At 45.7% G+C, this 23,011-nt stretch overlaps 1 protein-coding gene across 1 annotated transcript in view; it reads left to right on the forward strand.

Annotated features, from left to right (window-relative positions):
- Nucleotides 1–23,011, forward strand: part of LOC148442444 (tubulin epsilon and delta complex protein 1-like) — a 100,882-nt gene that overhangs the window by 30,461 nt on the left and 47,410 nt on the right. Inside the window, exons 4-5 of the mRNA XM_088463931.1 lie at nt 3,495–3,653; nt 15,042–15,140. Coding sequence (XP_088320057.1) covers nt 3,495–3,653; nt 15,042–15,140 — 258 coding nt within the window. The remainder of the gene's footprint in view (nt 1–3,494; nt 3,654–15,041; nt 15,141–23,011) is intronic.

Genomic DNA, 23,011 nt, shown 5'->3' on the forward strand with positions numbered 1-23,011 from the left:
TTGTTCACAGATATCTGTGCACACTGGCCGTCGCGCACACATTCAATTAAATGGTCGATATGTCGACCAGTGTGTACCCAGCATTCGATTGCTTGCAGAAAGTGGACCTGTAGGAGGAAACGGTTAATTTGAAGTACAGCACTTGCTTTATAGATTGCCTCTGACGTTTTATTTCTCAATGTCTAGTACTTTACCTCTTGTTCCTCTGTATTTGTAATGTGCTCTGCTCCTCCAATGTATGACATCTTCCATATAAACTGTAATAATATTCAGACCGTTTCTGTTCTATAAATTGTACTAGAAAATAGTCATTTCATAATCTGGCTGCTATAGGCTTCAGGTAATTAGAATGTGCTCACATTGTTATAGCGCTGATTTGGGAGGAACACACAGGGAATTTCCAAATCTGTGGAAACGGCTGACTGTGGCTGTATTGTTCCAAAATCCAAGCTAAGCTGTGAATCTGCCCTGAAAGGTCTGTTCCTGTGTGGGAGCTGAATGTCAGGGTTATGTAGGGGTGCTGACATACATTTCCTGTCTCACTCTGCTCCTATAAAGCTTTTCGAGACATAAACAAATCGTGTGAAATCCAAATTCTAAATAATGTGTAAAAAAGACTACTAGAATTTTTACTTGGCCCATACTATAGATAACCTAATGGTGGTGCACAACTACATAAACACCTCTTCATTACACACTTAATAATTGCAGCTAACAGTTTAATGCCAATATACTGGGAACCTCCACTCCATCTATATCATAGAGGTATTTTATGATGACCTGGGACTCTATAGTCACCTGAAAGGGAGATTGTGAAGCTAGACAATCACAGGAGCAAAACATTCAAAATTGGGGCATAAAAAAAGAGAATTCTAGTTATAACATATATATATTTCACTTTGATTGAAATAGTATATACAGATGAGTCCTCATACACTATAAATCATAGTTGGCTATAAATCATAAGTATTATAATTGTATTTCTAGTTTTTCCACAAAATATTATGCAATTTTTCTGTTTTCATGTATTTAGGAAGACAGGCTGATAGTAAAAGGGGTGCACACACCCACGTGGCTGGCCACACCCACACAGCACTGGTCACAGCTCCTACCCTTCTTTAGTCTAGGCCCTTGAACATTTTCAGCCCCAGGCCCATGTGGACCTTAAACTGGCCCTAATTATTGCCTCAGTCACGCCAAACAGCCCTTCTCGGCCACCAGGTGTCGTGTGACTCTGAGCTGAGCGCCTTTTTTGCTGGAATATGTGTCTTAGTGACAATGCGATGCAACAGAACCTCTTTACGAGACTGCACTGATTAATCTGATATGTCACACTGTGCGAATGAGCCGCCTGAATCTGTATATGAGCAGCCGTAAAAAAATATTCATACTAAGTTCCGTTGTGCTTCATGTGCCACGTTGTACATATTTAAAACTATTTAATGTGCAGTTAAAGTTGCAGCCCGGCATACCTGGTACAGAAAGGGTGGTGTTTTGCTACGTCTGCTGTGTGAATAAGATGCAAATGTAAAGAAAGTTGCTACGCCGCTAGGCGCGGCTCTCTTGCGCCAGGTGTTTTGCACCACATTGCGTATTGAGGCTAGATGTATGAGAACACATCTGTATCTAATTCAACAAATTCTAAAATTGAAAAATGTTCATGTGCAAGTGAAAATAGGGGCCTACTTATTAGTTACCTGTTATTTATTAGCGCCACTATTCAAAGCGATATTAGATGAACAACCAGAGGCTGTTTCTGCAATGATATATAGTGACAACGATAGCACCATACCTCCGATCTCTCCCAGCCTACCTATTGTGCATGCTGTTAGACTGCATTTGGCAGTATTAAGGCCCCCATACAAGGTGAGATTCAAATTTGGTAAGATGAGTTGTACGATTTCCCTTGAAATTCTTCATACGATGTGGTGAAATGTTGTACAATTGATTGTTACGATCATAGGATAAGATGCATAGAAGTGTGTCACATCGTACACGATTGGTTGAGATCTCTCTAAAAAAAACATCTGATCTGCGATCCAACTAGATGACTGCGAGGACGCGCATCAGGGTCGCAGAAGACTCAAAATACAACTATTTTCAAACGATTGGTCTGTCCAACCTGTAGAAAATGCCAAAATCGTGTTAAAAATCGTCCCGTGTATGGGCACCTTTAGACATTCCCTCTCCAGCTGGGCCATCCCCATAGGCAGTATACGCAAACGCCATCTTTAAATAAAAAAAATTAGCTAATGGAGAAAGCTTTGTTAAACTGCCTCATTTTGCTGTCCCCTTAGAGAACAGTGAGGATGGTGATACATTAGTGAATAGCACTGTGTGGAGTTTGTATATTCTCCCTGTGCTTGCGTGGGTTTCCTCCGGGTACTCCGGTTTCCTCCCACTTTCCAAAAATATACTGGTAGGTTAATTGGCTCCCAACAAAAATTAACCCTAGTGTGTATGTGTGTGATAGGAAATATAGATTGTAAGCTCCACTGGGGCAGGGACTGATGTGAATGGCTAACTATTCTCTGTAAAGCGCTGCGGAATATGTGTGCGCTATATAAATAACTGGCAATAATAATAATAATAATAATAATAGCAATTATAAATAGGCCAGATATTTAATTATGCCATAATTCTGTGAAAACAGCTGTTTCATGATTTACGATTTAGAAATCTTTAATAAACAGATATATAATTTTTGATTTAGAAGTATTATGTATTAATTTCAATCCTCACTAATTTAACATAGTTTAGGGATAAATCCTCTATAATCTATGGAAATACTGAAAGCAGCTGTAACATGGAGAAATACTTCTATTTAAGCTCTCTATAATTATTACACAAATGAGTGTATAATAATAATCTATAAATAACAGGTTTTATTCACCCTTAAATGTGTCATTTATACCACTTCATAAACCGCTGTAATAAGCCAAAATAAAATTGAATAGTGCTTCATATAAGAATATTTTTTTTTTCTTGGTGCTGTTTGCTACATATATACTGTATATGATGTATATTCTGCTTTATACCACCAAGGATTTAAAAAAAACAATATTATGGCGCTGATTCTGAGTTGGGAACAAAGCAAAAAAAAATGCAAGTAGCCATGCTGCAATGCAAGGGGCGTAAATACATTTTGTTACTTTTGCATGCAGGGTAAATACTGGCTGCTTTTGCATGTAGCCCACAAATGCTGGACAGCTGTATTTTTACACTGCAATTTAGATTAGCGCTAAGACACACCTCTCCCAATTTTAAAACTTTCTGCACATTTTAAATCTGCCCTACCTGCAGTGCAGCATGGTTCTACAAAGGTGTAAAGTTGCTCTTTTTTTACTTTGCTCCCAACTCTGAATGAGGCCCTATACAGTATGTGTTGAAAAATACTCCTTTTGAAAGGATGCAACAAGTACAAACTTTCTTTCCTGTGCGGATGTTCAAACCATCTTTAACATAAGTTGCATTCTTCTTTTCCTGCCTTTTAGTGTACTTATGATAAAGCCTTCAAAGAAGTTAAAGATACTTTGCCATCCAGTAAACGCAATTTAGATATCCGATATCTTCAGTGGTTGAATGGAAAACTGCAGCTCTGCAGGAGAACGTTATACGCTGGTCACCTGGAAGAATGTGCTATTCTATATAAGGTACGGTACAAGTAGTGCATTTGGCTTTGTTATACAATGGGAGAGGTAGTTATACGCCGGTCACCTGGAAGAATGTGCTATTCTATATAAGGTACGGTACAAGTAGTGCATTTGGCTTTGTTATACAATGGGAGAGGTAGTTATATGCTGTTGGTGCTTCAGGAAAAGGGGACCAGCTACCCACCTTACTTTAGACCACTAGGAACTGAAACGTAGTCAATAACAAGAATAGTGGTATATTCAAAAAGAGCTCTAGTAGGGGTGATGGGTGTGGAAAGGTCTACAGTAAGATGTGGGGATAAGGAGTGTACTTCCCTTTTGTAGTGCGTCATTGGGCTTCATAGTGCAATACTATCTCAAGTTGATAACAGAAATGAGACTAAGGAAAAAACTTCCCTTAGGTAGTGTGTAATTGTGCTCCAATGTAGTTCAGATATATGAATGAAAAGACATAAAAAACACACAATCTCATAGTGCAGTGGTTCCCAAACTTTTTGGAATCACGGCCCCTAGTGCATCAGAATTGTTTTCATGGCACCCCTAAGCCAAAAGTTTGTTATTGAGAATTTCAGAAAGAAATGTAGTAAAGTGAAGTAAATTGCTCTTATCTGTCATCCTTAGGGTCAGTTATGTGGTGGTGACAGGTTTCCCCTTCTGTTTGTCCACATATTTACATTACATTGACCATAAATAATTTGATTTAGTGTTAGACCACCAACCTGAGGCACCCCTACAAGTGTCCTGAGGCACCCCAGGGTGCCACACAGTTTGGAAACCACTATCATAGTGTGATGCTGTATGATATAAATAGCTTAAACCAATGTACTTGTCATCTTTAGTATGAAACCATAAACACAAACACAGGGATAACATACAAACTCTTCACACCTGTGGCTTTGGTGGAAATCAAACTAATGTCTTCCGTGCTGTGAGGCAGCATGCTAATCATTGCACTACTATGCAATCCCTCTTTGGTGGGAAAATAGGCATATTGCAAAATATCAGAAATGTTCCTTCCTAGCTGTAATGAATGGGTTAACTCCCTAGTCAGCTGGGAGAAGACAGGTCCAGGAAACACCTGTAGAAGGTTGTTAGTGTGGCTCCTATTTTCCTTGGTGTCTTTTTCCTCTCTGTCAGCTAAGGCAATAGTGTATGTGAATGTAGGCAGTTGTGGTTTATTGTTTGTGTCAACAGCTTACCTGTTCCACGCTAATATGGAAGATACAGTACCTGCACCACACATCTGGGAGTGCAAGCAGGCACAGGGGTGTGTACCTGGGAGAGTTAGTTGCAAACACCTGGGGTGTGAAGTCTGGTCCATTCCCTTCCATAGAAAGTGCACACATTTGCTAGACATGGTGCCTGCGCACACTTAGGTCTTCTGGGTAATGGTGTGTATGTAAAGATTTTCCACTTGTAATGTTTCTCACCTTGTGGTTCTCTTAGTTTCCGTACCTCCACCCGAATCTTGGGGAGTGTTCAGGTACACCAGGGGAAGATTCGGGGAGCCCCCTGCCGAGCATTTACTCAGATCGCAAACAACAAGGAATGAAGCCACCCTGTCACATTTTATTACAGGGTTTTGGATAGCTACTGCTTATGTGTTTTATATCAAAATTAACTTGGTAAGATCAATAAAAGAAAATATATACAGAATGGGCATAGAGAGAGAAATTGTACAAAAAAAACCCTCCAAACGACATATAAAGCAGTAATCATAACTCACAGGCATTTGCAGTCACTGGCCGAGTAATGGCAGCATCACAAATGGCTTCCACACACACCACACTCAGCCTTAGACAATCCTTTGCCCACTATCTATAGTGCACTGGTTGGCTGGAGCTCATACTGTTTCTTCTGCTTGGTATTGCTTGGAGAAAGATGTACTTTAAGGATTTCCATGTGAATGTCAAACACTGGTAAGTCATGAAAAAATAACTTTCTGAAAGTCCCCACAACTGGATCTCTTGTCACTTCCAACAAGGCTGGGAATTGTTGTTCCACAAATTGATTGGCAATGAAATCACCCACTCTTTAGTTTGCTAATGACTCTGTATTTAGTACTAAACACATACATAGAATGCAATATTTCTTCAGGGCTGGTCCCCAATGTTTCCCTAGTCTTTGCTCTAACAGCAATCTCAGGGCCTGATTCAGCAAGGATTGCAGTAGCAAAGACGCACACAATCAGTTGATTTATTCGCATTGCGCATGCATATGCATCACAAACTAGCAATAGCGATGGGAACTGCGTTTGCAGAGGATATGCAGACCCAGAGCACATTGATTAACAGGAAGTGTCATTTGTGGGTGGTGACGGGGGGGTGGCCGGGCAAACGCAGCCGTGCCAGTGCATTGCAACGCCGTTGCAGGGGCGTGCTTACATTAACCACTGCTATACCATAAGCAAACTGTGGCCTCATAGCATGTACTGAAGTTAGCAATTCCTGAGTGAGGTCTGACCTGCTTTAACTGTGCATATGGGTCCGATGTTACCGATTGTTTTGCTATATTGCCCAAGTATACAGAGGTGTGCGTCCTTATGTTAGGCTGTGATCGCAATGCAATTGTACACATTTGCATTTCACCGCTGATATTAGCAACTGCGGTGCGTGTGTTCTAGCAGAATAGCGATCCTTGCTGAATCAGGAAATAGAACACTGTAAATGGTTGCCACACAGGCTACTTATCTCGCATGTCTCCAAAGTGTGTCTGCCAACTCTCCTCTCAGGGGATCCAAAATGGAGGCACATTCTCCTCTCTGTTCCCAGTCACCTAGTCTGTATTGTTTTCTCTTCAGTGTGCTCTCACAGTCCTGGGCTCTCTGCAGAGATGCTTGTGACTCTTTTTACAGTTTTCTCCATCTGACTGCTGCTGTCTCTTAGGATCTCTCTCGCTTGATCCCTTTCTCTTAGCTCTTTCTCACAATCTGTGCTGACAACATGGCAAAGGGGGTTATATGCAGTTGAGAGATTATTTGCTATTGCGCATGCGCAAAATGTCCTGTAAACCCCTACGGCGCATGTGTTACTCTGAGTGTACTGCATCATACTTTTTTGTGTGTATGGGAGCATTGGCATTCAGAATAGCGAAGCAAAAACCACGGGAGTTCCTGGGAGGTGCTCTGAAGTGGACGCAAAAAAAGGCCATCTCAGGCGTGTCATTCAACATGGCTGCATTCTCAGACTCAGAGCTGCAGCTACAGAAGCCATGTTCAGTGGAATTTTTTAGAAGGAGACCCTATGACTGCCATAGGCTGGTGCAAGAGTCAATGCTGAGCTAAAGATGGAGTGTTTGGAACCACTGGCGTCACACTGTCCACTCACATTGAAAGCAGGTGCCTCAGGCCTTACACATTCCAGGGCACACTTGCACACAAGGGGAAGGCTAAGACTATTACTGGCGCTACAGCGGCATTAGCACCCACCTCTGAATCAGGCCCTTAATATCACTTCCGGGTCTCTCACATTGTAGCATGGAATGTAAAACTGATTTTCTACTTCAGGGTCCATAGGGGGTCCACAGGGTAGACCTTGGGGTATATCTGGATCCATGGGCACCACGCAGTTAAAGCTTTGCTGCTCCCAGGATGCACTTGGGTCCGTCCTCCTCTATACCCCGCCCCGGCCACAGGCACCTCAGTTTTAGTTGGTGCCCGGCCGGAGTCGGGTCACCCTGCGCAGTGGGGCTGCATAAGCAGCCCCTAAGCTTTATTCTTTATTTAAAAAAAAAAAAAAGATTTTATTATTTTATTTTTACTGTCTTCAGAGCGGCAGCATCAGACTGTCCATCTGGACGTCTATGCTGCCGCTCCAACAGCCCCGCTGGCGCTGCGACGCCGGTACTGATCCGGGGATCGCAGCGGGACCCCGGAGTCAGTGCTAGCGTGGCTCCGGGACCACCCAAGGACTGCTGCCGGACTGAAGGGGCCAGGTAAGCCGCGTGCAGCGCTGTCAGCGCTGCACGCGGGGAAAATGCAGTCTTCATGCCGCCGGTCTCTGGGGACAGACCGGCGGCGCTAGTAGCGGCGGCGGGCTCCCCCTCTTCAGGCATACCCCGCGTGTCCGCTGGCCCCCGGGGTGTAAGTACCGGCGGGGAACCGGCTTCCCCGGGGGTTTAGTACTAGCAGGGGAGGCAGCCTTCCCTGCTTCAGCGCTCCTCCCCTCAGCCCAGCGCGCCTTCTCTCATGTGTGCTGGCGTCGCTGGGCTGTTCTCACTCGGCCACTCCTCCTCAGAGCTCTCCGGCGGCCATCTTCCTCAGGCAGCATAGCAGAGCTCCCAGGCAGGCTTCCAGTGGACCAGTCCCCCTGCGTACCTCTCCCCCTGCAAAGGACAGTGTTCGCAGCGCTATAGCCCTCCCAGACACTGAATCTGGGAGGTTGATTGTAGCGGAAGGTGCAGTGAGTATAACTTCTCTGCATGGTATGTGACTTTTGCTAGTGCTGCTGTCTGTGCTTATTTTCTACTTACTGTCAGCTTTTTACCTATCCCTTTCCTTCTCCTACGGCCCGCAGGTGCGTGGGGGATGGGTGTTCTTTCTGTGTACCTCACTTATATAAATCTACGTATTTGTGAGGTCCGTCACATACTGCGGTGTGCTCCTCAGTACCATATTGTGGGCTGTTTGGGTTGCATACTTGGGAGTGCGTGGGTGTTATACGCCTTACCTCGTTTCGGTGAGACACTTTTTTTGCAAAAAAGTTTGTGTCATGTCTGATGAGGGGAATGAGTGCTCCGAGGCTCCTGTGTTGTTTTCCTGCCGACACTGTTCGGCAGGGGTTGACGGGGCAGAATTGTCTGAGGACGGTCTGTGCGGCGGTGCCAGTTGGTACCTGGACCCTCTAAACCCCCGGTGGCGCAGGATCCTCCGTGGGCAATGTTTACGCAAGTGCTGGCGTTAATCGCAGACCGACTTGCGGTCCCGACTGCGGCCCCTTCTAGGGCGTTGCCCCAGCCTACCATGCCCCGTTCCCCGGGTGTGACTCGTCTGATGCAGTCTCCTCCCGGGTCTCAGACTGTGGGTCCTTATGCGGGTTTGCCGGTATACGTGCAAACCCCCACGGTGCCGCAGCAGTCGATGGTACCTTTTCAGGGGTATCCTCAGGCAGTACCCCCGCCTTGGGTGGACGTCCTCTCCAGCTCTGTTCAGAGTCTGGCGGCTTCGTCATCGGCTTTTCAACATATGTTGCACAGTGATTTGCCCCCACGGGCGTCCAAGCGTTCCGTTCCGGCTTCACTGGCGGCTCAGTTCACGGACACGGACGTGTCTTCGGATGACGGGGAGATCCATGAAGACTCTGACTCGGATGCCGGGGCCCAGGAGATGGAGGCTAAGTCTTCCATTAATGTACCGGCATTGGTTAGGGCGGTGCGGGCCATCCTTCACATTGAGGAGGATGTGCCCGCCCCCAGGTCAAAATACCCAAATTTTAAAAAGGCCAAGGTAGCTTCGACAGTTTTTCCCCTGTCCGATCAATTGACGGATCATATGGCAGGGGCCTGGCAGTTGCCCAGCAAGAGGTTCCAACCGCAGAAGCGGTTGGCTTCGAACTATCCGTTTCCGGAGGCTCATTGCAGGAAGTGGGAAACTCCTCCAGCGGTGGATTCCCACGTTACCCGCTTAATTAAAAGCGCTACGCTGCCTTTGCCGTCGATCTCCCTGAAGGATCCCACGGACAGGAAGGTGGAGACTTGTTTGAAGTCTATTTACTCTCTCTCGGCGGTGGCCCGTCCGTCCATGGCCATCACTTGGGTGGCTAAGGCCATCGAGAGCTGGGCCAATGCTTTGGAGGATACCTTTCCGGAAGATGCTCCGGAGATCCAGAGAGCGTTGATAGGTCAAATGAGGGATGCGGCTTCCTACATTGGGGAAGCATCGTTAGACGCAAGCCTGCTAACCTCTCGGGTGTCGGCTGCAGCTGTGTTGGCGCGTCGGTCCTTGTGGCTGAGGTCTTGGAGAGCTGACGCTGACTCCAAAAAGGGACTGGAGGCATTACCTTTTAATGGGGAGTTGCTTTTTGGTCCAGACTTGGACAAAATTGTGGACACTCTGGCTAAGTCTAAATCAGCCTTCCTCCCTTCGGCTTCTGCTCCTACCAAGGTACGGAGCTCTGCTTTTCGGTCCTTTCGGGTTCAGGGCAAGGCAAAAGGTCAGTCCTTCCCGAGGCAGTCGACGACCAAGGCCGCTTCTAAGCCCAAGAAGCAGCCCTGGAGTGCCAGGCGCCCTTCTTCCAAGCAGGAAGATAAACCTTCTGCCTGATGGGACGGGCCTCCCTCTGGGGGACCCCAGAGTGGGAGGCCGACTTCTTCTATTTGCCCAGTGCTGGCACAATACCACCACGGATGCCTGGGTTCGAGAAGTGGTCTCCCAGGGGTACGCCCTGTCTTTTCGGCACAGACCGCCCCACCAGTTTTTCTGCACGAGTCCTTCTCAGGATACGACGAAGTCTTTACAGATTCAGGAAGCTATAGAGTCCTTGCTGACAGCAGGGGTCATTGTTCCCGTTCCTCAATTACAACGAGGGACAGGGTTCTATTCTCTGTTTCTGGTGCGGAAACTCAATGGTTCTCATCGCCCTATCCTCAACTTGAAGTCTCTGAACAAATTCCTCAGAGTTCCCAAGTTCAGGATGGAAACGTTACATTCCATCATTCTGGCGATGGAACCGAGGGATTACATGGTGTCCCTGGATATCCAGGACGCCTACCTCCATGTTCCGATAGCACCTTCGCACCAGCGGTATCTGAGATTCGCTATCCTTCAACACCATTACCAGTTCCGGGCGCTACCCTTTGGTCTATCCACGGCACCGAGGGTGTTCACGAAGATTATGGCGGTCATGGCCGCACATCTTCAGAACCAGAATGTACGGCTACTACCGTATCTGGACGACCTCCCGTTGCTGGCGAGTTCCCCGGAGGTACTGCTTCATCATCTCCACTTGACGGTCGCTTGCCTGCAAGCGCACGGGTGGCTGATAAATTGGAAAAAGTCCTCCCTGATTCCATCTCAGCGGATGGTTCATTTGGGAGCCCTGCTAGATTCTCGGCAGCAAAGGATCTTCCTGACCCCGGAGAAGGTCTCCTCCCTGCAGCTGAGGATACACAGTTGCCTGAGCAGTTGCCGCCTGTCGGTCCATTCGGCTATGAGGGTTTTGGGCTCCATGGTGTCAACATTCGACATGGTGAAATTTGCCCAGTTCCATTCCCGGCCTCTGCAGGGGCTGATTCTATCGGAATGGAACGGGTTACCTCACCGGATCCGCTCTCAGTTGCTGGTGTTGTCCCCGGAGGTTCGGCAGTCTTTGGCTTGGTGGCTTCAGACAGCTCATCTGGTCGAGGGGCGTCCCTTTTGGATCCTGGACTGGGTCCTGCTCACGACGGATGCCAGTCTTCGGGGTTGGGGGGCAGTGACCGGCTCGTTGTCACTTCAGGGTCGTTGGTCTGCGGAAGAAGCTCTTCCCATCAACATTCTGGAACTGCGGGCGGTTTATCGGGCCCTGCAGTCGTCCGGTCCCGCTCTTTACGGACGGCCGGTTCAGGTGCAGTCCGACAACGCCACCACGGTGGCGTATATCAACCACCAAGGAGTAACTCGAAGTCGGGCAGCAATGTCGGAGGTGTCTCGCATCCTTGCTTGGGCGGAGTGTCACATTCCAGCGATCTCGGCAGTCTTCATTCCCGGAGTCCTCAATTGGGAGGCGGACTTCCTCAGCCGTCACGACGTGCATCCCGGGGAATGGTCGCTTCATGTTTCAGCTACTCGTGGACAGGTGGGGGCTGCAGGAGCTGGACTTGATGGCCTCCCGTCACAATCACAAGTTGCCCGTTTACGGGTCAAGGACAAGAGACGCAGGCGCCAGTCTGGTAGACGCGCTGTCGGTGAAATGGACGTTTCACCTGGCATATCTGTTTCCTCAGATATCCTTACTTCCTCGGGTTCGGCGGAAATTCAAGCAGGACGGTGGCACGCTCGTGCTGGTTGCTCCGGCGTGGCCCAGACGTCCTTGGTACTCCGATCTGAGGTGTCTCTCCATCGACGCTCCGTACCTTCTTTCTCAGCGTCGGGACCTGTTGTCTCAAGGGCCCTGCCTTTACCCGGATCTGGGTCGGCTGTCTTTGACGGCGTGGCTCTTGAGACAGCCGTCTTGAGGTCTAGGGGTTTCTCCAGTTCAGTCATTGGTACCATGCTTAGGGCACGCAAGCCTGCCTCCGCACGGATTTACCACAGGGTGTGGCGCACTTACTTTCAGTGGTGTGAATCCAGAAACTATGATCCTCAGGTGTTCCGGGTTTCCAGAATCTTGGAGTTCCTTCAATCAGGTTTGGACCTCGGCTTACGCCTGGCCTCTCTGAAGGTTCATGTGTCTGCATTGTCCGTGTGGTTTCAGCGACGGATTGCTACACTACCGGATGTTCACACCTTTTTCCAGGGTGTTCTCAGGATACAGCCTCCCTTCGTGCCTCCTGTGGCTCCTTGGGACTTGGCGGTGGTGCTACGGGTCTTGCAGGGTCATCTTTTTGAGCCTCTTGAGGCGGTGGACCTCAAGTGGCTGACGTTCAAGACCGTTTTTCTCCTAGCAATTGCTTCTGCCAGGAGGGTGTCAGAGTTGGGGGCGCTTTCCTGTCGCCCTCCTTTTCTGATTTTTCATCAGGACAGAGCGGTGCTCCGCACTCGTCCTGAGTTTTTGCCCAAAGTGGTCTCGAAGTTCCACATTAATCAGGAACTTATTGTGCCAGCTTTTCAGTTGCCTGATCTTTCAGCTGGTGAGGCTTCCTTAGATGTAGTCCGGGCACTTAGAATCTATGTGGATCGGACTTCTTCGGTTAGGAAGTCGGATTCTTTGTTTGTCCTCTTCGGTTTTCACAAGAGGGGTTGGCCTGCCAACAAGCAAACGTTAGCCCGTTGGCTTTGTTCCGTTATTTGTGAGGCTTATGCACAGGAGGGTCTACCTGTGCCAGCCTCTGTTAAGGCTCATTCCACTCGTTCTGTGGGTCCCTCTTGGGCTGCTAGACGTGGCGCCTCCGCTGTTCAGCTGTGTAAGGCGGCCACTTGGTCTTCAATTCAAACGTTTTTGAGGTTCTATGCGTTTGACACCTTCGCCTCTCAGGATGCATCCTTCGGGCGCCGGGTACTCCTTTCAGCACAGGAGCGTCCCCGCCCTTAGTTGAACTGCTTTGGGACATCCCCAAGGTCAACCCTGTGGACCTCCTATGGACCCTGAAGTAGAAAATAAGAGATATGGTAAGAACTTACCTTTGTTATCTCTGTTTCTACGAAGTCCATAGGGTCCACAGGGCGCCCGCCCTGACGCACCTGGCTTCAAATGGGCTGTGTGGCTGGTCACCGGTTTTCCATCTCCCATTTCTGTGAGTATGGTTTCTTGTGTGTTCCAGTCTTCCTTCTCTCTGTTTAGTCTCCTCCTCCGGCCTTAGCTGCTTATTAACTGAGGTGCCTGTGGCCGGGGCGGGGTATAGAGGAGGACGGACCCAAGTGCATCCTGGGAGCAGCAAAGCTTTAACTGCGTGGTGCCCATGGATCCAGATCCAGCTATACCCCAAGGTCAACCCTGTGGACCCTATGGACTTCGTAGAAACAGAGATAACAAAGGTAAGTTCTTACCATATCTCTTGTTATAGCATAGCAAATCTAAAGTTGTGCCTGCAACATTCAGTGTCACCGAGAAGTATTTATTACACAGCTGACGATAATGGAGCCTAAACTCTCCCCCCCCCCCCCCCTCCAAATAGGCAAAGAGCATCTGTTATTGGTAAGATATTCTTAATGGTGCTTTATTCTTTAAGTTTTTATCTGTAGTTAGTGATTATTTTCCTTCTCAGTATTTATCAGAACCTTTTGAAGGAAAAACAAGCAGCAAGTCTCATAATCATGTCTGTGTGACAAGCATTTGTCTGTGGATTATAAGGGGCTTTGTCTGTGGGTTTTATTTCTCATCAGAAAGAATCCAAGGCTTCGCCTCATGCACAGCCCAGATCAGGGTTTCCCATACTCATTCCTCAGGGAGCACTAACAGTGCATGGTTTCCATTTATCTTAGTTGGTGCACAGGTGTCATTACTGGCTGACACATTTTAAAAGATCCACAAGTGGAGCCTATTATTTCACTTGTGATTCTATGAGAAGACCTGGAAAACATGCACTGTTAGTGCTCCCTGAGGAATGAGTTTGGGAAACACTGGCCTAGACAATTAATTCCTGGGTGGTAACCTCAACAATGACAACTTTTGTCACTTAAAATTATTTTTATGCTACTATATGGAGGGCTGGAGAGACCCGGATCAGAGATGAGTGTGGACTTGGACGTTGTCCTTCTGCCTGTTAGTCCTTGGGTAGCCCTGTTTTATCTTGGATGGTCATCTAACAAAGTAGAGAAAATCAGGTCATTTAACTCTGATGATGTTTATGCTCTATATATTCAAAACGTGGTTAGATGATACTCCAGTCCCTGCTTCTCCAGGGCTCCCTCTTTGAGGATTATTACTGGAACGCATGGTGTTTCTAGTGCACCGGGTTATGCCACATTATTAACAACGGGAACATATGGGCAAGCATCAACTTAATTTAGAGACTTAACATGGATCATTTTCCTGTGCAAACCTAATTTAGATGTTTCTGCTTATGCTGCTATTCCACAGAGTCTGGGTTTTCATCAGGATGGCTTAGACAAGTGTCTTGTTTTCAGTTCCGTGAATGTTCCGCTGGTGTCTGCGCTTGGTGTTTATCTGGCCACCAGGCTGACATCTGATGACCTCATTATTCACTTTCTTTCAAGCAGTAATGTGAACTAGTCCTCTCTCATCAAAGTCTTCTGTAACACTTCGAGATCCTAACGTGGTTCTGGGTGCTCTAATGTCTTTAAGTCTTTGCAATCTATCTCCATCAAGTGGCTCACAAACTTGATTAACCAGCATATGTGATCTTCTTTTGATTTGAATGTTTTAAGCCATGTATGGGGCTGAATTCATTATCCAAATAAGTCGGAGGTCTTGTGTTAATTATGCTGTAAATTGAGGCTTCTGCGTTACGATTTGCATTATGGATGGTGCCATTGTCCCGAAAAGGTGTTGGTATGTGGCTTTACTTAAATATTAAATGTATTAGTAATAAGGGGTACATTTACTAAGTGTTAGGAGCTGATTGGCTGGTACCTTATCTATTTTCACTGTGTCTCCTAACTGCCATGTCACAGGCTGTGTTTGCAAAATGACAGTTAGGAGCTGATTGGCTGGTACCTTATCACTTTTCACTTTGTCTCCTCACACTGCTTAGTAAATAGACCTCACAGACTTTATTATTTGTTTGCTTTGTCTAGTTGCACGGTAAGTTTTAATCATTCTTAACTAATTTGTGTATTATTGTATTCTTCAGATTCATTCCTATACTCAAGGTTGTCACATTGACCGAACCACCAGCCATTTGTCTGTTATGGAAACAGAGCTAGTTAGTCGGCCTAAAAGCTTCAGTAAGGTAATTAAAACAAAAGCTGCATGAAGAACAACTGAACTCGCCATTGCACGTGGAATAGCAGATATGTTGAAGGGTGGTAAATATAGGAGAATATAGGAATACATCCCCTTTTAACTAGATTGGTGGAATATGCTAGTTTTATTATTACGTACTGTTGTTTTTAACTTGTTAGGTGCCACCGAGCTCTGCAGCGCCAAACAGTGTTGAAAACAAAGCATGCATATAACAGAAGCATATATATACAAAATAAATGCAGTGATAAAAGAAAAGGCTAGGGAGGGCCCTGCTCCTGAGATATTACAATCTAGAGAGGACAGAGCAGTGCTGAGACCAGAAGAGCGAGCGTGAGATTGGGGCAGAAGCAAGAAACCCAAAACAAATTAATTTAGCGCTACAATGTGGATGAAGGATTTATAAACTTACTATATAATATGGATGATTTCTCTAATATAATACATGTTTTATATTATTAGTTAAAAGAACTGTGTCTAATTAAAGCCGCTAATCGCTGATGGGGGTCTGTTCCAATTCCTTTTATGTTAGAAATGCACACACACAGATAGATACAAGATCAGCGTTAGATCTTGCACACAATGTAAATTTGGTAAATTAAGTTTGAAATAATCAGACAAGAGAGTGGCATATTAACAAATTAAAACACGTTTATTAAAACATCCCAAATAAAATTGCAGCAGTCTCAAACAAAACAGTAATAATAACCTCATGCAGAGGAGCTCCGCCAGATCTAGAAAGGTAATTTTAAAAATAACCTTATAATTCTAGTTAAATAGAGTTACGACATTCGATAAGGGTAATATAATTTTCCCAAAGTAGCTTGCAGGATGCCTTCTGTTCTGTATACAGAGCAAACATTAGCCATATAGCTGTGTGGCTGTAAGACAATGACGGCAGATGAAAACACTCCACATTCAAAGTGGCTCCATCTGTCCAGGTCAAACAGTAGCCTTATGCTTGTTCCATGCATTCTTACTGTAGGTTCTTTTGCCATATGATACCACAACTGCTGGGAGACTATACTTTTAAGATTGATATCCTCATCAGATCACTAATCTCTTAGAAATCTTTTTAATCTAATAAACCCTCTCTGCAGATAACAAAACGGTGCTTCATTAAATGAAGCTAATTAGGAATATACTAATCCTGACATTTTTATGTAGCTCTGGGCTCTTGACAATGATCTGGTCCTCTGGGAGATAAGTCTCCCGTATCTACATCCAAGCAATGTCACACTTTTTATTTTTTATTTTTTTTTAAATTGTGTTTAGTTTTGAAAATTTGACATTGTCACCCGCAGAGAGAACTGTATAACAAGGAAACATAACCAATACATAATAATCCAGAGATTAACAATTAGAAGTTAGATACATACAGAATAATCGAATATAAGGAGAACATTACATAGTATAATACAGAGCGAACTACTCATCGGTATCAGGTCCAGGACAACCACACATTATTTTACAGAATACATAAAATCGACAAATACAAAAGACCCTTACAGTGTAGTAATAGTGAAGCGAGGAACCAAAGCCACAAGACTAGCTAGTATCAATATAATGACTATGAACTCTGTTCTAGGAGTGAATCGGAGTATCATGGCTATATCCCAACATCCAACACCAGCTCGAGCCGCCCAAATATCAATTTATCTAGATGATGCAGACATCTGCTAAACTAATAAGAAAATTAAAAAAAATAAACTAGGAGGATATACACTACTAGACATTGTCTCCAAAACATGAGCTACAGAATATAGTGAAAAACTCCCACCCCCTTATCTCCCCACCCTATATGATCATACCCTTAACTCACGGCATATCTGGATCCCCAAGCAACTCTCCCCTTCTCCAAACAACACTATAACTATAAAAACTTGGGGGCAACTATTCCCATGAACCTTAAGGCCATGGTGCGTCCAGCCCAGGATCTAAGAAACTACAAAGAGACTTACAAAAATAATAAGCTGCTAGCCTAATCAAACATAAAACCCAAAAAAGCTAAGGGCAAACAAAAAAAAATAAATCCTAAAGAACATTGGCAGAGGAAAACCCCAACTACAGGATATATCAACATAAAGTTGATGAAGATAATCGGTGCACATAAAACTTTTGAGAACAAGGAGATGTAACAAAACAGACTAAACCAAAACAAATACTGGCAATAAGTCAAATGCACTTAAACCAATAAAAAATATAGTATAGCAAATGCACATGAATCAATCAAGGAGGATCTACCCACTCCGGGATCTGTGAAATAACCAATGCCTAGGTCCCTCAGGTTCCCACACAGAAACTATGGCAAACCGCCAACCCCCACCCATCAAACCCAAACGCACCGACTTTCATATTAAGGAGAAGAGGAACATCAGGATCTGCATAACAGAATTTTTTTTTTTAATAAATGCTCTTATAGAAAAAAAAAAGATACGGAGGGCCAGTCAACAGTAAGCTGAGAAAAAAATGAGCTTGCAACAAAACCTCTTTCAAGGGCCCAGAATCTTCCGGACACGGCACCCTCTGACTCCAAAGGGATCAGCCGGTAAAAAATAGGAGCGCTAAAGTCCATTTGGATAGAAACAGAACTCTCAACCTCAGCAGTTTCAACCCGCCCCTGCGACAAAGGTTGACCTTAAAGAGAGATGTCAGCATGCAGCTCCCACACCTGAGCTGCCAACCTCTTTTCCGAGGCAATAATGGCTTGCAGGAATATTTCCATAATATGGACAGAGGACACAGTCATAGCAGAAGCAGACCATAATAATAGGTTAGTATCAGCAACTGAGAAACAGTCCAGAGGATAGCAGTAAAAATCCACAGGGTAACGCACAGTGCTCAAGCAGAAGCAGTCACCGCTTCAAAGGCAGCTGAAGGAGCCAAGCAGAACCCCCAGACCAGAGAAGAAAAATAACCACAGCAGGAGATCTGCGCCTCCCATCCCAGCGCTAGGGAATGGCGTCCAAAGCAGCTGCAGAGATGACAAAGTGACACCAGTAGAGGGCCTCCAAGATGGCGGGCAGCAGTCTGCAGCACACAATGCAGGATCAGTGCTGCAGAATATAAAGTCCAGGGTCCAGTCAGGACATGGCAGCAGGCACTGATAAGCTCCTACTCCTTGCCCGTCCAGGCACGCCTCCAGCAATATCACTCTTAACCAGTGCTCGAAGTGTGTCGGTATGCAACGGTATGGCATACCGGCACTTCAAGCATTAAACTGTTTTTTTACAAGTCAGCCGCAGTGAGTGTTTGTGCGGCTGGCTGTGTTAATGCTGCAGAGTTCAGCAGGAAGGGCGGTCTTAGAGCACAGTCTGAACCCTGCAGTCAGTGGACTGCTGCCTTGTCTATCTGGTAGGCGGTGGCGGAAGCTGCACCGCCGCAGCAGCATTGTCCCTCCCTCCTCCCAGAGCAGCTGCAGACGCGGCACCGCCTTCTCTCTGACTTCACACATCTGCAGAAGCCAGAGTGACTGGGGAGGCTCCGCGGTCCCTCTATAAGGCAGCCCTCCTCCCGAGTGAAAGTACAGCACGGATGGGTGTTGTGAGTGGTGGACGGGCTTGCCTCAGTAACTGCATTTTTAAAGCGGTACTGAGATATTGAATAGGGTTATTCTCTCTCAAATTCATTTTGGAAGCCCCAGGCTCCCGTATTTGCAGCTCCCTAGCAGTCTGAGCTATCATCAGGCAAGCAGCTGTACGAGGAGCCCGGGGACAGAACCTACCTCAGGACCCTCACCCACCTATTGCACGCAGCGGATCCAGGATCAGGGCCTGTGCCACCATTAGTGCGCCGACAACTGGAGGGCGGCACTGAGTCAATGAAACTAAAAAATGAAGGATGTTTTGGACATCCTTCTTTTCAGTAGCGCTAGCGGTGCTCGCTGGTGACTGGTCTAATCAACCACAGCCGCCGCTGTCTCTAAATCAGCTCACCATACATCAGGGCTTGAAGAGAGCCAGTATACAGTGCAGACGGCGCTGGGAGCAGCAGCAGCATTAAGTGGAGATGTGTACCACTGGGGACACATCTCTGAGCAGCACTGGCTTGAACAAGCACCGGGTGAGGCTGGGTCCCGTTGCCAGGACAGAATTACACTACAAACCCGGCGCCGGTCGTGAACCAATCACAGACCGGTGGCCACCAGTCTAAAGGAATCCTCATTGGTGGTGGGGTGGTCTTTAAAATTCGGTGTCGTCCGCTAGCCAATCAGAAGCAGCCACGCGGCTGTATCTGATTGGTTGCCAGTCCGTGCTCTGATTGGTTCACAGCCGGAACCAAGTCTGAAGCCTGGAGGGAGGTTGCCGAGCCGCTCGCGGAGCCAGGGAGCTGGAGAAGCCAGACATGGAAAAAGAGGTACATGGGGTGAGAGAGGGAAGGAAGTAGTGTGATGCAGAGGGGATGGGTAAGGGAAGTAGGTAGTGTGAGTTGGAGGGAAGCAGGTAGTGTGGGGAGCAGGGGGTGGGTGAGGGAAGAGGCAGTGTGAGGCATAGGGGGTGGGTGAGGTGCAGGGGGTAGGTGAGGGAAGTGGGTAGTGTGAGGTACAAGAGGTGGGTGAGGGAAGTGGGTAGTGTGAGGTGCAGGGGGTAGGTGAGGGAAGTGGGTAGTGTGAGGTACAGGGGGTGGGTGAAGGAAGTGGGTAGTGTGAGGTGCAGGGGGTGGGTGGGGGAAGTGGGTAGTGTGAGCTGCAGGGGTGGGTGGGGGAAGAGGTATTGCGAGGTACAGGCAGTGGGTGAGGGAAGTAGGTAGAGTGAGGTGGAGGGAAGCTGGCAGTGTGAGGTACAGGGTGTGTAGTAGAGGGCAGCAGGTAGTGTGAGGTGCAGAGGCTGTATCTCATTGTCAAAATCCCCAAATCTTGGGGGTTTCAACTAAAATTTCCATACCCCCACTTCAGTATTCCCACTTTGAGCACTGCTCTTAACCATTCTGTCCATAATACATCCACTGGAGAGAGTTTTGCGGTTGTAAAAATGACTATTTGCATTAGGAATTGCTCCAGTCTTTCTAAAGAATGGTCTTTAGTACTGTCCTTACTTACCCCTCTACTCTCCTCACATCAAAAAAGATCAATAGTGTCTAGATAGACTCTCAGTAGGTCGACACCATATGTTCAGGCAATAGGTCAATAGGTCGGAACAACAATAGTAGACAGGTTTTTTCACCATTTTTAAGGTTAGGAAGTTGGCGGAGGGTCAGTCTGCTGGAGGGGACGGTTAGGCAATAGGGGGAGAGTTAGGGTTAGGCACCAAGGGGAGGGTTAGGGTGATGATTAGGCTTAAATTTAAAAAAAAAGTTGACCATTTTTGTGTTGACCTTTTTCACTGTCGACCATTTGTCCATGTGACCTTTTGTACCTGTCAACCTTTTCCACTGTCGACCATTTGTCAGTCGAATTTTCACTCTGTCGACCTATTGTCCGTCTATCATCTGATGTCGACCTATTCAGTGTCTTTGTAGACACTGTCTATCTTTTATACCACACCCTTCTGTATTAACAGGTTCTCATTATATTCTAATTGGAGCATACCCGGTCATTCACTTAGTAAACTACTGTATTAGGGCAATCCTGCACAAATATGTTTCAAATGTAAAAACATTTATATCTACACTCAGGTGCATAAATATTGGGACATTGACAGAATTTTCATATTTTGGCCTCTATTCACCACCATAATGGCTTTGAATTGACACAAACAAGATGTGCTTTAACTGCAGACTTTCAGATTTAATTTGAGGGTAATAATTACATCCAAATCAGGCGAACGGTGTAGGAATTACAACGGTTTCTATATGTGCCTCCCACTTTTTAAAGGGCCAAAAATAATGGGACAAACTAAACAATCCTAAATCTAACTTTCACTTTTTAATACTTTGTTGCAAATCCTTTGCAGGCAATTACAGCCTGAAGTCTGGAATGCATAGACATCACCAGACACTGGGTTTCATCCCTGGTGATGCTCTGCCAGGCCTCTACTACAAATGTCTTCAGTTCCTGAATGGGACTATCAACTCAAAAGCTATTTCTTGGACAGGTGTGGGCTATTCCCTCGTTATTTCATTATCAATTAAGCAGGTAAAAGGTCTGGAGTTGATTCTAGGTGTGACATTTGCATTTGGAATCAGTTGCTGTCGACTCTCAATATGAGATCCAAAGAGCTGTCACTATCAGTGAAGCAAGCCATCCTTAGGCTGAAAAATCAAAACAAACCCATCAGAGAGTTTCCAAAAACATTAGGTGTGGCCAAATCAACTGTTTGGAACATTCTTAAAAAGAAAGAACGCACCGGAGAGCTCAGCAACACCAAAAGACCCGGAAGACCACGGAAAACAACTGTGATGGATGACAGAAGAATTATTTCCCAGGTGAAGAAAAACCCTTTCACAACAGTTGGCCAAATCAAGAACACTCTCCAGGAGTTAGGTGTATATGTGTCAAAGTCAACAAACAAGAGAAGACTTCACAAGAGTGAATATAGAGGGTTCACCACAAGATGTAGATGTAAACCATTGGTGAGCCACAAAAACAGGAAGACCAGATTAGAGTTTGCCAAACAACATCTAAAAAAGCCATTACAGTTCTGGAACAACATCCTATGGATAGATGAGACAAAGATCAACTTGTACCAGAGTGATGAGAAGAGTATGGAGAAGGAAAGGAACTGCTCATGATCCAGAAAATACCACCTCATCAGTGAAGCATGGTGATGGTAGTGTCATTGCGTGGGCATGTATGGCTGCCAATGGAACTTGTTCCCTTGTATTTATTGATGATGTAACTGCTGACAAAATCAGCAGAATGAATTCTGAAGTGTTTCGGGCAATATTATATGCTCATATTCAGTCAAATGCTTCAGAACTCATTGGACGGCGCTTCACAGTGCAGATGAACAATGACCCGAAGCATACTGCAATAGCAACCAAAGCGTTTTTAAGGCTAAAAAGTGGAATGTTATGCAATGGCCAAGTCAATCCCCTGACCTGAATCCGATTGAGCATGCATTTCACTTGATGAAGACAAAACTGAAGGGAAAATGCCCCAAGAACAAGCAGGAACTGAAGACATTTGCAGTAGAGGCCTGGCAGAGCATCACCAGGGATGAAACCCAGCGTCTGGTGATGTCTATGCGTTCCAGACTTCAGGCTGTAATTGCCTGCAAAGGATTTGCAACAAAGTATTAAAAAGTGAAAGTTAGATTTAGGATTGTTAAGTTTGTCCCATTACTTTTGGCCCTTTAAAAAGTGGGAGGCACATATAGAAACCGTTGTAATTCCTACACCGTTCACCTGATTTGGATGTAATTACCCTCAAATTAAATCTGAAAGTCTGCAGTTAAAGCACATCTTGTTTGTGTCAATTCAAAGCCATTATGGTGGTGAATAGAGGCCAAAATATGAAAATTCTGTCAATGTCCCAATATTTATGCACCTGAATGTATAAAGCAATAACCTATTAATATTTAATTTATAATTAAGCCAATACGTTATCTTTTTATATAACTAATAAATAAAACAAAACCAACGTCACCTTATGCTTTCCAGGTAATTTGTACCTAGATTAAGTTTATTACAGTTGTCAGGGGCCTATCCATCAACACTAAAATAACGGTTTTAAGGAAATTTTTCCTTAATTACCGTTTTTAGTATTCATTAACACAGGAGATATCACTGATATCTCCTGGTGAAGTCCGCATGCCTTCATTTCCATACTCCCCATACATTAGTACATTAGTATGGGGATGTAGAAATTAGGCTATTCATCAAATTCCGAAAATGTATGTATTTTCGGAATTTGATGGTGTTACTGTACGCCACTGTCAGGTGGCGTACAGCGTGATATACTTACCTGCTGTCAGCTGGGCA

The sequence above is a fragment of the Taudactylus pleione genome, unplaced genomic scaffold, assembly GCF_031769625.1.
Source record: "Taudactylus pleione unplaced genomic scaffold, aTauple2 ptg001508l, whole genome shotgun sequence".
NCBI classification, from domain to species: domain Eukaryota; kingdom Metazoa; phylum Chordata; class Amphibia; order Anura; family Myobatrachidae; genus Taudactylus; species Taudactylus pleione.